The sequence below is a fragment of the Mercenaria mercenaria genome, chromosome 18 (assembly GCF_021730395.1).
Source record: "Mercenaria mercenaria strain notata chromosome 18, MADL_Memer_1, whole genome shotgun sequence".
In the NCBI taxonomy this organism is placed as follows: Eukaryota; Metazoa; Mollusca; class Bivalvia; order Venerida; family Veneridae; genus Mercenaria; species Mercenaria mercenaria.
In genome coordinates this window covers 50106726-50125080 of record NC_069378.1, presented here as the reverse complement: position 1 = coordinate 50125080, position 18355 = coordinate 50106726, and the positions used below count along the sequence as shown (strand labels likewise).

Below are 18355 nucleotides of genomic sequence, written 5' to 3'. Positions count from 1 at the left end.
TTGTTTCATGATTCATAGTTGTCTGCTTCGTGTAGTGGCTCAACCTGTTTACTCTTTTAAATTTTAACTCGTAGCCTGCTAAATTTCTAAAATGGACCGGTCCATCATTCAATTTGGGAAGTACCATTTATTATTCGAAGGGGTGTTCACTGAAAATTTATTGACTGAATAGCAGACAGTGCAGACCATGATGTGCAGGCTCAGAACCTGGTCTGCACTGTTTGCAAAGGCAGAATCACTTGCCAACAGCAGGCTAAAGGTTAAATGAAAGAAAATGATTAAAAGTACCATTTAACTTTAATGCATGGTGATAAAGAACTTTATGACATGCGTAACTAACCGGTAACCCTGCAAAATGTTGGATTTGACTTACTCAGAAGGGCCTTGTTCCTATTTTCAAGAGGTCAAAATTTTTTATACAAGAAGTTAGTGGAATATCGGTTATTCAAACCAGGCACCTGAAAATGCCCATTGGGGCACCCACGGTCGCTTTGTTCATTTGCTGTCAAATGCTGATCAAGGTTTTGCATTTGGCTGCAAAAACTGAACTTTAACACTTTAATAGCAGGCAAGTTTGGGGTCACAGCAGTAATTTTGGCAGACCCTGGATTAAATTTAAAAAAAGAAAAATTATAAACAACAAGCATGTGACCTTTAGCTTTTTTGTTTTACTTGTTAGCCATTATCAGAGAGAGAAATCACTGATTATTCAGTCAAGTAGCATGTGCCATTTTTGATAAATAACAGATGCAATATTACAGTGATTCATAGTTTATGTGTGAAAAAATGTATAAAATATGTCATATTTTATCATAGAAACTATTAGAGGGAAATTTTCATGATTCATGCCACAGTTACCATACTTACTACAATGTGTCCTGGCTTTGGTTAAATGTAGACTGCTAAATTTCTAAAAATTAATGGACTGGTCCATCATTCGATTTATTATTCAAAGGGGTGTTAACTGAAAATTTACTGACTGAATAGCGAACAGTGTAGACCATGATCAGCCTGCATCAGGCTGATCTTGGTCTGCTCCGGTCGCAAAGGCATAATCACTTGCCGCCAGCAGGCTAAGGGTTAAGAGAATAAGATTTTAAGTCTTGTCAGGCCAGTATCATATTTCTTCCCTTCAATTCCCTTCCCTGCACCTTGTTTTCCACTTTATTAGTTTCTAAATCCTGAAGTTTTTTATTAGTTTTCAACTGTCCATCCGTTCGTTAGTTCGTTCGTTCGTCACACAACGTTAACTTTTTGCATGAAGGCACTTTACTCGCGAACCACTGCACCCAAGACCTTCTGGGTTTAAACATATTTTATTGCCAATATATACATAATTATATAAACAGATATCTACGTCAATTGTACATACAATAGGCAAAAGGGTCGACCCACAAGTTCTCGCAACATTAGTAACGGGTCTTCCCAAGACCTTCAAACTTCACATGCTGATAGTACTTATTGAGTACACGACCCCTACTGACTTTGGGGTCACCAGGTCAAAGGTCACAGGGGCGAAAGTTAACTTTTTGCATGAAGGCACCTAACTCGCGAACCGCTGCACCCAGGACCTTCAAACTTCACATGCTGATAGTACTTATTGAGTACACAACCCCTACTGACTTTGGGGTCACCAGGTCGAAGTCACAGGGGCCAATATGAACTTTTTGCATGAAGGCACTTTACTCGCGAACCACTGCACCCAGGACCTTCAAACTTCACATGCTGATAGTACTTATTGAGTACACGACCCCTACTGACTTTGGGGTCACCAGGTCAAAGGTCACAGGGGCTAATGTTAACTTTTTGCATGAAGGCACTTTACTCGCGAACCACTGCACCCAGGACCTTCAAACTTCACATGCTGGTAGTACTTATTGAGTACACGACCCCTACTGACTTTGGGGTCACCAGGTCAAAGGTGTGGGTCAAGGCGCTGTGGGGGCATTTGTCACCATTAGTGACAGCTCTTGTTTAATTTAATAATCTGAGATTTAAATATTATAATGAGTCTAAAACTTTGAACTAGAAGAAGAGAAAAAATAAAGGGTATATTTCTCCGAAACTGGTGATATATTAATTTTCTAGACATAGGGTACAATGGTATTTTATGTTTGATGGTAAGGCAAAGTTAAAAGGCCTTCATTTAATTTGTGAAATTTTATTCAATGCACAAGTTAAAAATTTCATTTTGTATGGTGCATTAATTTGAGACAATATGGAAAGTGGTGCACAAATGTATTTCTCTTTCCCAAGCTTCCCATTGACTCCTGTTTTAGAGATGTACTTTATAAATACTTAAAAAAAATGTTCAAGAGTGAATAAAGGTTGTAACCTTCAGGTTATTACTCAATCACTTCAACATAATGGCCTCAGATTTCGCTAGACCTGCTTATTAATAACTTTTACTAACAGAACTTCATGACATTTCATCATAGGAGTTTTATCTGTGGTCCAGTGGTTACATAGACATCAGGCAAACAAAACCTAGGGTTGCTTGTTTGAACCCCTTGTTCCACTAAAATTAGAAAAAAAATGAGTCTCGTATAATTATTGGTGCTTTACACCTGGCATGCAAAAGCATAAGTTGCAGTAACATACCCAGGATACAGTATGGATCAATGAGCTGTGTATACACTTGAATATATTACAGTTATAATGTTTTCTTAGAAAAAAAAATGCCAAAAGTCATTTTGATTTTTTTTTGCACCTATGGCAATGAGCGATTAGAAAGGTTATCGTGAGCATTTTGACATGTACATTGCTTCCAGGTCTGTAATTTTTTTCAAAAAAAAATTTCTTTATCAATGATTGGCTGTCTTTTGGACAAGTGAATACATTTTCAGAAAAGTCTTACTTCAAACCCAGTTGCAAACTGTTTATGTACAACCAGCAAGCAAACGGCAAAAAAAACGGTAGTTTTGTCTCTCCAGAATAAATCTTACAAATTTTTAGCCCCAAAGACTTCCTCCTAAAACACACCAAATACACCGTGCCAGTTGAAGGTATTGGACCCCTAATAGTAATGTTTGAAAAGTGGTATTAACTAGATATATTCTTAAAGTTGACTTTGTTTTGCATTGTGTTGCAAATTTTAAACAAATTTTACAGTGCCGTTTTTTTTATAAATTTTGTATAATTTATGGTATTTCCTCAAGCTCAAGTAGAGACAAATTGCAAAGTGATGGCCACTTTCCAGAACATTTGGAATTCATAATAACATTAATTTAATAAAAAAAATCACCAAACTATTGGTAAACAATAATAAAACACAAAATAATTTATAGGGTGTCTCAAGTAAACAGATTTAATGAGACAGAATTTTAACTTCAGCATTGAAAAATTATGGCCGAGTCCTGTGGGATTGTTTTAAATTCTGCTCACTTCACAGGGCACTCGTTTGGCCATTTTTAGGGCCGAATATGGGTACCATTCCCCTCCTAAAATAATATGTTTTTTTCCCCTTTCTCAGAAGAAAATTCCCCTGATGATAGGTTGTTTGACACAAATAGACATGAACTCTTTCTTTTGATATTATATAGTGCCTCTAAGGAAGATTACTGTTGCAATATAGTCACATCAGTTAGGAATGACTGAAAACAGTATTAATAAGTGTGAAAAGTAGTTACATATACATGGCTTAAACTTCCCCTTTTCGTCTTAAAATGCCGAAAAATTCCCCTTCCTGAGGGTTTGGGTACCTGTCCCCAAAAGTTGTCTAGTGCCCTGCTTCATTCAAATATAACCTTGGGGCAGAAGGAAAACCTTTCTACATTACTTCCACAAAAATGTAGTCTAACCCATAGCCTGCTAAATTTCTAAAATGGGCTGGTCCATCATTCAATTTGAACAATACCATTAATTATTCGAAGGGGTGTTCACTGAAAATTTACTGACTGAATAACGAAAAGTGCAGACCATGACCAGGCTGCACGGATGTGCAGGCTGATCATGGTCTGCACTGGTCACAAAGGCAGAATATCTTGCCACCAGCAGGCTGAAGGCTGAAGAGTAAAGGCAAAAAGAGAACCTTTAACGCATGTAACTGAGTATTTTTAAAGATGTCTAAGGTATTCACTTTGAATAGCAAGAAATTTCTAATCAGATGAAAAATGTCCACTTTTGTACAATAAATCAATAATAAGTCTTGAAAGAATTAACAATTTGCTAGAAAAAAGGAAAATAAGGGGAAAAAAATTTGGTCCTTTGGGCTTGAACATACGCCCCCTGAAAATTTCAGTCAAAGTAGGTTTATTGTATGAATTGAATACATTCACTATTACAGGTGTAATAGGGAATTGATCCTTCTGATTTTCATCGCAAAGTGACGATAATTGGGATTTGTCCCACTACGGTGACATGTGATAGATACCGATTGAGATATATACTATTAAATTAAAAAGATTTGTCCTTCAGGCCTGTGCACAGAGTGTCTGACTTTAGATTTTCTGGAAGAATACGCTTTTTCCTTGTGCCTAATAAGTGTCCACATAGTATCTCCAACGTCTTGTACATCAGTACAAATATGGGCAGACTGTTAACCTTTATCCTGCTAAATTTCTAAAATGAACTTATCCATCTTTCAACTTGGACAATACTGTTATTTAAAAAAGGGTTTTTTAACAAAAAGATACTGACTGAATACCAAACAGTGCAGATCATGATGAGACTGCACAGATGTGCAGGCCGATCTTGGTCTGCACTGGTCGCCAAGGTAGAATCACTTGCCGCAAGCGGGGCTAAGAGTTATCGCTGCTGTCATTAGACAGTTCTTTTCAAATCTTATGTGATAAGTTGAAGTCGGATCGATTCATGAACCAGGCAGTGTCTTATTTCATAGTACCGGTACCTTAAAATAACATTATAACTGTTCAGAACAGTTAATGCAAACTAAAGGACCGAAAATCAGGTTCAGTCCCAGAGCTCCAGATAAGATGCGTATTTGCGTAAATACGTTTTGAAATTTACAAAAAACGCATTTAAAATCAAACCTACGCGTACTGATACGCATTGAAAAAACGGGATACGTATTTTACTCGATTTAAGTGCGTAATCCAATTTTATCGTAAATCAAGCACATCCTTTTTGTAATCGAGTACAACAAACAAAATGGTGTCTCATAAAAGCAAACGCAAACGATATCGTAAAATAATGCCATTTTCTTCTTCAAGTATATTAGTGTGTGACAGGAGATGACTCGGACAATGCCTATCGCTAAGCACGTGATCTATGATATATAATGGGTAACTGTTGGAAAAGCCGAAGCACACACATGTTGGTGTTTGTGAAAAAAAACATTGACAGTCAAAGTATCACTGGCTGTTGATATATCGCAGTGGTCAGTAACTGAAATTAAGATGTAGTGTAAGATGTAATGTATACAGTAAACTAAATGTTAAAACTATTTGAATGAAGGCTCAAAAATATTCAGGAAAACAGCATTAGTCGACAAAGGCACTTCAGCGGAGCACATGAATATCAGAAAATTATACAAACAGTTATTATTATTACCCATTTAAATGATTTCGAATTCTGAAAAACCATTTAGAATTCTAAAATACCCTTTTGAAAAAATATCTAGGAGTAAAATACCATTTGAAAAAAAAACTAGGGGGTAAAATACCCTTTAACCTAAAATCTTATCTGGAGCTCTGCAGTCCTACTTTGTTACATACAGATTCGCTATTTAACTTTTTCGCTTCACCTGCCATGATGTAAATAAGAACGCCACAAGTGAAAAAGTAAGATCTGGTGTTCACAAATGAAGGATAATTTCATCTACATGTAAAACAAATAAATTTTCTGTCATATATCATGTTTTGGACCAGTGAAAAATATATTTGATATTTTTTCTGTGAAATTTTAGTACCAGATATATTTCACAGTAATATTTCGATAAATCACTGAAAAATATGTAAATAAATTGTTTTTACTATCACCCTTTGAAAACTTTTGATCAAGTTTTTCTTTGGCTACCATTATAAATGTTGATACCATTTATAAACTTACAATTTTCCAGTTTTTGCGAAATAAAGCTGTGTAAAAGGTATGTCACATTTTATAATTAAGGAAATAAATGGCTAGTTACATCACTTGTGCAATACTGTTACCAAAACAAGACCACCACATTAATTTTGTTGACAAGAAAAAACAGCTATGAGTATAAATGGGGAAAAAAAAGTGAAAATTAATTTTCATAAAACTCTTGTCAGAAGAGGCAAGTGGTGTCAGGGGTCAGACAGTGTGGGTGTTGAAAGGGACAGAAAAGTTTGTCAATAAAGGAAAGCTAATAAACAAGAATGTGTTAAAACAGGTGGAAATCTAGTTTTCTGTGTGATGGCTTAATGAAAATTGAAATCTCTCTGGCAGAAATATCTCAAGTTTTAATTTAGCTTTGGTTGGGCTATCATTAAAAACCTTTCGCTTGCAGTAACAGGACCTGCCTGTGAAAATTACTGCGACCCATATTTTTTTTCTGGCTAGTCTGACAGATGAAAAAATCTTTTTTTCCTATATGATTACCGGTATATGCCAAAAATATTCCTTACCTCACTTACCCACAAAAAAACTTTGGGTCGTGTTTCCGCAAACAAACAATTTTTTAATTGCAGCCTTGGTTACAGTTATTTTTATACAGGGGCGGCATACAAAAATAGAGTTCACTTGTTATATGGATATATTTGGAAGAAGTACACTTTACCTCCCACCTAAGTTTGAAGAGCCCACTTCACCACAATTACAGCAGGTCTCTAAGGTTCGTATTTCACAGTCCTTTAAATTAACAACTTTAATCTGTCCATGGAATTCATAAAGAAATACTTCCAAAGATATGCAATATCACATCTTTTCAGTAAATGAACTCTTTCATGATTTGGACAGTTGGCTCAATATAGAGCTCACAAGAAAGCCAAATAATCAACTGTTAAGTGAGATTTTCAGATGAGACAGTATTGTTGAGTGAGATCTTTAGGTGAGACAGTATTGTTTTGTGAGATCTTCAGGTGAGGTAGTATTGTTGTGTGAGATCTTCAGGTGAGACAGTATTGTGTGAAATCTTCAGGTGAGATAGTATTGTGTGAAATCTTCAGGTGAGATAGTATTGTTGTGTGAGATCTTCAGGTGAGACAGGATTTTTATGTGAAGTCTTCAGGTGAGACAGTATTGTTGAGTGAGATCTTCAGGTGAGACAGTACTTGAGTGAGATCTTCAGGTGAGACAGGATTTTTATGTGAAGTCTTCAGGTGAGACAGTATTGTTGTGTGAGATCTTCAGGTGAGACAGGATTTTTATGTGAAGTCTTCAGGTGAGACAGTATTGTTGAGTGAGATTTTCAGGTGAGACAGTATTGTTGAGTGAGATCTTCAGGTGAGGCAGTATTGTTGAGTAAGATCTTCAGATGAGGCAGTATTGTTGAGTGAGATCTTCAGATGAGGCAGTTTTGTTGTGTGAGATCTTCAGATGAGGCAGTTTTGTTCAGTGAGATCTTCAGATGAGACAGTATTGTTGAGTGAGATCTTCAGATGAGGCAGTTTTGTTGTGTGAGATCTTCAGATGAGGCAGTTTTGTTGAGTGAGATCTTCAGATGAGACAGTATTGTTGAGTGAGATCTTCAGATGAGGCAGTTTTGTTGTGTGAGATTTTCAGATGAGGCAGTTTTGTTGTGTGAGATCTTCAGGTGAGAAAATATTTTGTTAAATCTTCAGGCGAGATAGTATTGTTGTGTGAGATCTCAGATAAGTCAGTATTGTTGTGTAAGATCTTCAGTTGAGACAGTATTTTTATGTGAAATCTTCAGGTGAGACAGCATATTTGTGTGAGATCTTCAGGTGAAACAGTATTGTTGAGTGAGATCTTCAGATGAGGCAGTTTTGTTGTGTGAGATCTTCAGGTGAGAAAGTATTTTGTTAAATCTTCAGGCGAGATAGTATTGTTGTGTGAGATCTCAGATAAGTCAGTATTGTTGTGTAAGATCTTCAGATGAGACAGTATTTTTATGTGAAATCTTCAGGTGAGACAGCATATTTGTGTGAGATCTTCAGGTGAGACAGTATTGTTGAGTGAGATTTTCAGGTGAGACAGTATTGTTGTGTGAGATCTTCAGGTGAGACAGTATTGTTGAGTGAGATCTTCAGACGAGGCAGTATTGTGTGAGATCTTCAGGTGAGGCATTCATTTTGAGTGAAATCTTCAGTTGAAGCATTTATTTCGAGTGAGATCTTCAGGAGGGGCATTCATTTCGAGCAAGATCTTCAGGAGAGGCATTCATTTCGAGTGAGTTCTCCAGGTGAGGGATTCATTTCGAGTGAGAACTTCAGGTGAGGCAATCATGTTCTCTTTGATGATTTGACAGAAGACACTATGTTGAAAGTAATTAATTGAAATTAATTTATTTAAAATTGATTGTGATACAAGTTCTATAGCTTACATTAATCACTGGTGACACCTAATTTCTGATGGTATCCATCATTATAATGGTATGAAATAAAAGAAACCTATATTAAAAATTTCTTTTGATGCTAAGTCAAGCAATGGAGCTACTGAACTATTTTTCAAGTCTGGTATGACCCAACCAGGAGCGAACCCATGAGCACGGACACTCTTGTGTAAAGATCAAAACTGTCATGCCAGAGAGGGCCAAAAATTGGATAGATAGATAAAAGATATTCTATTCTTCAGCTAGGTATCAGAAGTGGAAGTAAATTGTTGTCCTTTCTTTAGCAAGAATTTGTTGTTACCATGGTTACTGGAACAACATTGTGACACATTTCAGAATAATGGCAGAGATTAACAAGGAATTTTAACAATTCACCAACAGGTGTTATAATCTCTCTGCAAAAATACAAGACAGACACTTCGATATTTCACCAGATTATAAACTTTCCAAGTTCCCTTTTTTATTCCGAAGACCAAAAAATATTCCAGTGCAGGAATGCAGATTTTACAGTTGAATTGTAAAACAGATATGTTGTGCTAGATAAACAGTAAAATGCTATAAATGATTTATTGCTATGCTTGTCTGACAGTGATAAAGTAATTTTGCAGTTTGTTATCAGAAATTAAATCTGGTGAAATTTATTGAAATCTTGACAGAGATCTATTACAAATTTATTTCTGTATAGACATTGTCAGAACAGCCCATAGTGTGCTGTTGCTCTAAATATGTAATTGTATTTTTTTTTCTTGTTAACACTTGAAGGTCACACTGTCTGAGATTGTAAGTGCAGAAGTTACAGCAAAATTAGTATTTTACATTAGAAAAAAATGCCTGAAGTTAAGAGCCCAGTGGAAAAAGTTTGACATGAAAATTTAGCAGATGTGTCAGCTAGGCGTGACTCCTGGAAGCTGTGAGATTGATCTGTGAGCGAGACAGTTTCTCTCTCTTGATTTGTGTGTGAAAGTTGTCAGGGGAAGTTGGGAAAGTGTTAAGGGAAGTTGCCATCAGGGGACATTTTCGCAAGTAGTTGGGAAGTTGTTTGGGGAAGTGGTTGTAAGGGGAAGTTGGGAAATTTTCAGAAGTTGTCATTAGGGGGCATTGTCAGGGGAATCTGTCAGTTATTTGCGGAGAAGTGGTGTTAGAACTGTTTCTTATAGCTGTGGAATCCCAGGCTACCCTGTCAACTTTTGTTTCAGTCAATCTAGCAAAGCAATATTCAAAACATTGTAAACATTTCGAGTTTGTAAGCGTTGTAACAAATAAATTCAAAATTGGCAATAATTTGCAATAGATATATTGATTGTGTTTTTTCTTTCTTTTATTTTAATAGTTGAAATTTGGGTCTAAGTTTTCAAATATCACAGTACTTTGATGTCTATCTAGAAACAAAAATGGGTTTTTCAAAAAAAAACTACTTAGCAAGTTATATACCTGTTTTTATTGCTTAGCTATAACATAAAAATAAATTTTATTGTAGATTTGTATGGATAATTTCAGGCAGCATAAAATTTAAATGTTACCCAGGAGTGCTTTTCCTATTAAAAAAACGTGCAAAGGATTGTAAGTTTGCATATAAAAATTTAGGTTTTAAAATCATGAAAATTTAATGAGGCAAAAGTGCTTTTTCCATCTTCCGCTGTCATGTTTCCTGACCATATAATTATGGGCTCGAAGGTGTGCTTTTGCATGCATGTGAGGGGCAGAGAGTGACATTGTGGGGGGCTATTTCAGTTTGCGACTTTCAGAAAATCTGGGCTCATCTTCTGGCTTCTGGGTCATATTGACCAGGTTTTGGTAGAAAGTTCACAATGAAGATGTCTTTATTCAACAAGCCTACTATGGTTCCAGCTTTTTTTCCAAGCCAGTTTGTGGTCAAATTTTGGCCCAATCCCAATGGCAAATAGTACATGACCGTATGTTTAAACCCCTCCCTCCCCCCCATTTCGAAGCTAAGTTTTTTCAATTCTTCAACCAAGACTGTAACCTATGAAACATTCAACATACAAAACACAAGACAGTATACTAGCTTAATGCAGTTATGACCATTTTATAAGAATTCCTAATTTAGACGGTTTAAGACGCATTTTTCCCAGTTATGAAGGCCCCGGCCCAATACCCAAAACAGTGGGGAAAAAATACTGGGTTCTGTTGCATGCCATGTTTAACAGGGACAGTTAAGTCTTGTCTAAAATAATGCTAGTTAAATTTGTAGTGGCTGGGTTCTGTTTTTGTAGTCTTTTGGACCAACGTCTCTTAGACAAACCCCTAGACTGATATTAAAAAAATTGTCACAATATTTCAAACTTTTGTGATTTTTATGTGATTTTTATTTGGTTTTATGTAAAAGTGACAAATGCAAGTGTATTTTACCAATTTTCTTCGGAGAACTGATTCTAATACTGACATTTTGATATGATATTGAATCTAGGATATGGACTGGCTGTATATTCACAACTTTAAAAATAAAATCTAGGAACTAGTCTACCCATCACTAGATCTGAAAGTTGACTAAAATTGTATGTGCTTGGAATAGAAGAAATACATCTAAGAAAAGATACATTTACAATTAGGGAAATGGCTTTCACAGGTGTCTGGTATATAGTACACAACATATGTTTTCCATAAAATATGCAGAAATATACTACCAGATTTTCTAGAGTGCAACCTTGAATGAAGAACTTAAATAATACATGGAACTGTCAGAAGCAAGTTGTGGTTTGAAACAATTTTCATTTGCACAGCATGGTTCTATTTAGATAGATTATTTGAGCTGCACCATGAGAAAACCAACATAATGTGTTTGCGACCAGCATGGATCCAGACCAGCCTGCGCATCCGTGCAGTCTGGTCATGTTCTATGCTGTTCTCTAAAAGATTCTCTAATTCCAATAGTCTTTGAAAGCGAATAGCATTGACCAGACTGCGCAGATGTGCAGGCTGGTCTGGATCCATGCTGATCGCAAACGCACAATGTTGGTTTTCTCATCGCGTAGCTCATTTAATAATAAGCCATTTCAGGTAGTTCTGGGGTAAGATGGAAATATATGTCATGGCGTGAATAGTCCAGATCTGTGCTGTATTTCCATGAGCTGCAAAATGAAAACGTATGTTATTTTTGTTCAGAAGTGAAAATTATTTACATCTTGCATGTAAAATATATCAGGAATAGGTGTCAGTTGCCAGTTTGCTTTGCGAAAAAAATAATTATCGAGACAAAGTTGCTTATTGAATTCCCGTGTAAAATCATTATTTCAAACGATATATGAGGCGTGGCATGAAACTTCCCCCCCCCCCCCCCCACAATTTTTTAATTTTGGTGTGTATAGGTCGCGGTAATGTATAGTCCGCATCTAATTGTGGTTTATCGTAGAATAACCCGAGTTTTGAGTTCTTATGCGTAAGAATACTGTTTCGCATAAGAATGAAACTCGGGTTATTCTATGATAAATCACATTGGGAACTTACTATTTCGATTTTAACACAACATAACTAGTATCAACAGTGTTTGAAAAAATGGTAACTTCTATTTACAACCTTGCTACGCACCTGGATTGGATGACGACATTGCACGTGAGTGGTTTATTGCAGAATAACCCATGGTAGATTTTGCTCTATATTAACAAAGGGTTTTTGATTATTACAGTATTCATAAAATAAAATAATAACTTACTTCAGCACTTACCCTATAATTTTTCCTTCGTTACATATGGCTCGTCTCTTTTGTATTTTAGATAAACAAGAGTTGCTGGACTCTATTCAGGCAGAGTTGAAGAAAGGTCTCAAACTTGGCAGCAAGAATGTGCAGAAACTCTCATACTCACAACTTCAAGTAAGTTTGTTTGTTAAGTTTCATACCTGCTTCAAGTAAGTATTTCTACCAAGTTCCAAACTCACTTCTCCAAGTAAGTATTTCTACCAAGTTCCAAACTCACTTCTCCAAGTAAGTATTTCTACCAAGTTCCAAACTCACTACTTCAAGATCTTCTGCCAAGTTCCTTACTCGCTTTCTTTCAAGTTAGGTAATCACTACCTCGAGTAAGTTTTTTCTGTCAATTTTTGTACTCGCTACTTGAGTACTTCAGTTATTTCTTACTGCAGAGTTACAGTATCATAGTATATATACTTTAAAGCATGAATACTATATAAAATAGCTTCTTTCAAAATGTGACTGGACACCTTAAGGAAACAAATATTTCAAACATCCTCGGACACCAGTTTTGGTCTTAACCTTCAAATTTAGGCAAACAATATTTTTTATCAAAAATCAACAAAATGTGCGTAATCTGAAAGTGACTAGTGATACAAACTTGTTGACATAAGATTTTTGCAAGATATTTTTATGTTAATAACAAAAAGTTTTGTGTAGAAGGTAGTAAACCTTTATACTAAGCAAAACGTTTTGAAATAATGTGGAAAATTTACATACTTGCATCTTTAACCATTTTTGTAACTTTTATTTTCACCCACTTTATCATTTTTCAGTGTCATATATACATGCTATATGCCAAACTTGGTGAAAATGAACATGTTGAAAAATTTCACCAAAACTGTGGGCGAGTAGCTTTAATTTAAAAAGATGTGTGTGCAGTTTTTACATCAAAGAAATTTTTTACATTTTAGTCTGGCTGACTGTAGGATAAAATTAGTGTGCAGAGCACACCTGCAGTGTAGAAAAAAATTAATAATTCTGTCCCGAAAATCCCCCCCAAAATCCAGTCTTCAAGATTGATCAAAATGCTTGAAGGGAAAAGAGAAAAAAATGTGCGGGATAAATCAGTGTCAGAATATATATATTAGTGTGACACATATATTCCACATTGACCTGCTTTTACAAATAATCTGTCCACGTTTTATTACCTCCCACGACATGATGAGAAATTGTGATGATTTATATCCCTGTTGTTACAGATTCGCTTTAGCTCAATCAGCATCCGTTTAATAAAGGGACTTGTCTTAAGGTAGTTCTGCACATTTGGATCGAAATTATTTCTACAATGTAGAATTTGATTAAACTCGATTTTTCAAAACTTCAGTGCCATTGTTATAAATTTACTCGCAGGTTGCAATTAATTCATAAAATGATTTTCATTTCCATATGCTGAATCCAAGCTTTATTCTACGTTTTCCGAAAAAATGACGTTACGCCATCACTTCTGGTTCATCAAACATGCAGAACTACCTTAAGAAATAATCTCCCTAGTCCCCCGCTATGTACCAAATCAGGTATTAGTAACTTTCAACTTTATATGTATAGTGAAATTATCAAAATTGATGATATTATGCGATAAATCAAATCTCCATGGCTCATTACCTTTCCCCAAGATGAATATGTCTACATTATTATAAGCAAATGAACTTTTTCTTGATGTTGATGAAAATGTAAACTTACAATTTTTTTTTCAGTGATCAAACAAAGTAAAAAGAATATTTATATATACATAATAATATAAAAGTTTTTAAAAGGTTACACGCAGTATAGGTTAGTGAACTGTTGATTCATGGGGTGGCAGTGGTTCACCTTGATAGACAGTATTTGACCTAGTTGTAAGTTCGGAATGAAAATTATGAGGGGAATTCAAATTTTCAGCTTGAATATCCGAAATAAAGAGTTAGGAATTTAAGAGGTCTAAATTGAGTCAGTTAACTAAATGAAAATATTGAACAAGACATAACTAAGTCTCGTAACTCAGTAGTTTTGTTTTTGCAGTTATTCCCCTTTAGGGCATGACAAATTCGTTGAAAGGAAGCTGTCCTGCAAAACGAGCTGCCAGGAGTTTTCACTCCTCCCAATTTGTACCCTTTGCAATTTAAGGAAAACAATTTTTGGCCCCAATTTTTAAATGCTATATTAAGGTCTGTTGAAAACAGTACATTCCATAATTTTGTTCTGTACTATCTAGTCTCTAGCTAATAATAAATTAATAATGATAATAATGTGGTACCAAAGGAAAACGAAAAGGATTTTAGAGATGCAAACTTTAAATCAACTTCAGTTTAGATCTTTTATCTATCTGAACTCTTCTAGCTTTATTTTTAAGTGAATTTATCATATTTTTGGACAGCAATTGCATTTGTCCTACAGGATGAGTACTCCAACAAAATCCACTCTTTTGAAGCCAGTTTCTGCACATGAGTGGATTTATCGAGCCCTGCTGCTTGGTATATAATGGTATAAGATTATACCCCGTGTAAAGAGTTGAAGAGAAAAAAAATCGTTTCAGTGAATTTAGACTGTGTATTCTATTGTTTTACAAAGCAGGTACAGTGATAATCCTTGAAAATGTGTGCAAGAATATATTTATGTAACTTATCCAAGTTAACAATTTTTTGTTTGTCCATTTCAGAGATCTCAGGGAATCAGGATAAAAATGGAATACAATGAAGAAAGAAGGTGAGTAACCAGTCCTTTCTGAGTAATTTTACAGCAGAGTTATACTTTTTGGCCCTGTGTTATAGAGACTGGGAACCAGCAACCTTAGCATTGGTTCCTGCATTACGGAAACTGGGAACCAGTCTCAGAATGCAACCTTGCCATTGATCATTTCCAAGAATGAGCTCACGATCAACCAATCAGATGCCAAAGATTTGAAACTGCACAGCTAGGTCTCCATTCCAAGTTTTATAACCTGAAACCTAGTTTGCTGATAAAGACCTTGATGAATATCACAGCACCAGGAATTAAAATATAGTAATCACAATATCCTTGAAAATTTAACAGTAACCTTGAAATACCATAATAATTACATTACCCAGGAAATACCATAATAATCTCAATACTCAGGAAACATCATAATAATCTCAACACACAGGAAACATCATAATAATCTCAACACACAGGAAACATCATAATAATCTCAACACACAAGAAACCTTATAATAATCTCAACACACAGGAAACATCATAATAATGTCAACAAACAGGAAACCTTATAATAATCTCAACACAAAGGAAACATTATAATAATCTCAACACACAGGAAACCTTATAATAATCTCAATACACAGGAAATATCATAATAATCTCAACACACAGGAAACATCATAATAATCTCAACACACAGGAAACCATATAATAATCTCAGTACACAGGAAACATCATAATAATCTCAACACACAGGAAACATAATATTAATAATAATCTCAACACACAGGAAACCTTATAATAATCTCAATACACAGGAAACATCATAATAATCTCAACACACAGGAAACATCATAATAATCTCAACACACAGGAAACATCATAATAATCTCAATACACAGGAAACATCATAATAATCTCAACACACAGGAAACCTTATAATAATCTCAACACACAGGAAACATCATAATAATCTCAACACACATGAAAAATCTTAATAATCACAATATGCAGGAAACATCATAATAATTTCAACACATGGGGAATACCATAATAATCACAATACCTAGGGAATATCATAATAATCGCAATATGCAGGAAACATCATATAATTTCAACACACGGGGAATACCATAATAATCACAATACCCAGGAAATATCTTAATAATCACAATATGCAGGAAACATCATAATAATTTCAACACACGGGGAATATCATAATAATCACTTGTCTATCACTTGTATGTGTTTCAGGCCTGCGTATGTCATCATATGAGGGAACTTTCCAGCTGGTTTGCAAAAGATAGTGGTTCTATCCAGGCGGACTTTATGTCTGCTTTGTCTTCTTTTTAGCTCACCTGTCACAAAGTGACAAGGTGAGCTTTTGTGATCGCGTGGCGTCCGTCGTCCGTCCGTGCGTCCGTAAACTTTTGCTTGTGACCACTCTAGAGGTCACATTTTTTGTGGGATCTTTATGAAAGTCGGTCAGAATGTTCATCTTGATGATATCTAGGTCAAGTTCAAACTGGGTCACGTGCCTTCAAAAACTAGGTCAGTAGGTCTAAAAATAGAAAAACCTCGTGACCTCTCTAGAGGCCATATATTTCACAAGATCTTCATGAAAATTGGTCAGAACGTTCACCTTGATGATATCTAGGTCAGATTTGAAACTGGTTTACGTGCCATCAAAAACTAGGTCAGTAGGTCAAATAATAGAAAAACCTTGTGACCTCTCTAAAGGCCATATTTTTCATGGGATCTGTATGAAAGTTGGTCTGAATGTTCACCTTGATGATATCTAGGTCAAGTTCGAAACTGGGTTACGTGCGGTCAAAAACTAGGTCAGTAGGTCTAAAAATAGAAAAACCTTGTGACCTCTCTTGAGGCCATATTTTTCATGGGATCTGTTAAAAAGTTGGTCTGAATGTTCATCTTGATGATATCAAGGTCAAGTTCGAAAGTGGGTCACGTGCCTTCAAAAACTAGGTCAGTAGGTCAAATAATAGAAAAACCTTGGGACCTCTCTAAAGGCCAAATTTTTCATGGGATCTGTATGAAAGTTAGTCTGAATGTCGAAACAGGGTCATGTGCGGTCAAAAACTAGGTCAGTAGGTCTAAAAATAGAAAAACCTTGTGACCTCTCTAGAGGCCATACTTGTGAATGGATCTCCATAAAAATTGGTCAGAATGTTCATCTTGATGATATCTAGGTCAAATTCGAAAGTGGGTCACGTGCCTTCAAGAAGTAGGTCAGTAGGTCAAATAATGAAAAAACCTTGTGACCTCTCTAGAGGCCATATTTTTCATGGGATCTGTATGAAAGTTGGTCTGAATGTTTATCTTGATGATATATAGGACAAGTTTGAAACTGGGTCAACTACGATCAAAAACTAGGTCAGTAGGTCTTGAAATAGAAAAACCTTGTGACCTCTCTAGAGGCCATACCCTTGAATGGATCTTCATGAAAATTGGTCAGAATGTTCACCTTGATGATATCTAGGTCACGTTTGAAACTGGGTCACGTGCCTTAAAAAACTAGGTCAGTAGGTCAAATAATAAAAAAACCTTGTGACCTCTCTGGAGGCCATACTTTTCATGGGATCTATATGAAAGTTGGTCTGAATGTTCATCTTGATGATATCTAAGTCACGTTTGAAACTGGGTCAACTGCGGTCAAAAACTATGTCAGTAGGTCTAAAATTAGAAAAATCTTTTGACCACTCTAGAGGCCATATTTTTCAATGGATCTTCATGAAAATTGATCTGATTGTTCACCTTGATGATATCTAGGTCAATTTCGAAACTGGGTCACATGCGGTCAAAAACTAGGCCAGTAGGTATAAAATAGAAAAACCTTGTGACCTCTCTAGAGGCCATATTTTTCATGAGATCTTCATGAAAATTAGTGAGAATGTTCACCTTGATGATATCTAGTTAAAGTTCAAAACAGGGTCACGTATCTTCAAAAACTAGGTCAATAGGTCAAATGATATAAAGACTTTGTGACCTCTCTAGAGACCATATTTTTCAATGGATCTTTATGAAAATTGGTCAGAATTTTTATCTTGATAATATCTAGGTCAAATTCAAAACTGGGTCACAGGAGCTCAAAAACTAGGTCACTATGTCAAATAATAGAAAAAACGACATCATACTCAAAATTGGGTCATGTGGGAAGAGGTGAGCGATTCAGGACCATCATGGTCCTCTTGTCTAGTGATGACCTGAATTGTTTCGGTGTGACTTTAAAAATTTCCTGGACATGAATAATATTTGTAAATTTGTATTTTCATGTGTATGTAATAATGTACCTACTGAAATATTCATGTTTCAGGTACTTTACATGTTTCTAAAGGCAAAACAAATTGTTTTGGTCATTTTTCTAATTCAGTAATTGTCTCTTTAATGATATTATAAAAAAAGAAGAATGTCAAAACTCGCATTATCTTGTATTATCTTGTATCCTACCAGTTACAAGATGTATTGTTTATCTTCCGTCATGTCAGCATAGAAAATCATGTTTCAACAATGGCATGTTGTTGTTGTCTTATTAGGGCAAA

At 35.5% G+C, this 18355-nt stretch overlaps 1 protein-coding gene across 2 annotated transcripts in view; it reads left to right on the top strand.

The window, feature by feature from the left end:
- Positions 1 to 18355, top strand: part of LOC123539029 (mitogen-activated protein kinase kinase kinase 3-like) — an 87768-nt gene that overhangs the window by 25259 nt on the left and 44154 nt on the right. For both annotated transcript variants that reach the window (XM_053529567.1, XM_053529566.1), the window contains exons 3-4: positions 12166 to 12263; positions 14779 to 14825. In XM_053529567.1, the coding sequence (XP_053385542.1) occupies positions 12166 to 12263; positions 14779 to 14825 (145 nt within the window). The remainder of the gene's footprint in view (positions 1 to 12165; positions 12264 to 14778; positions 14826 to 18355) is intronic.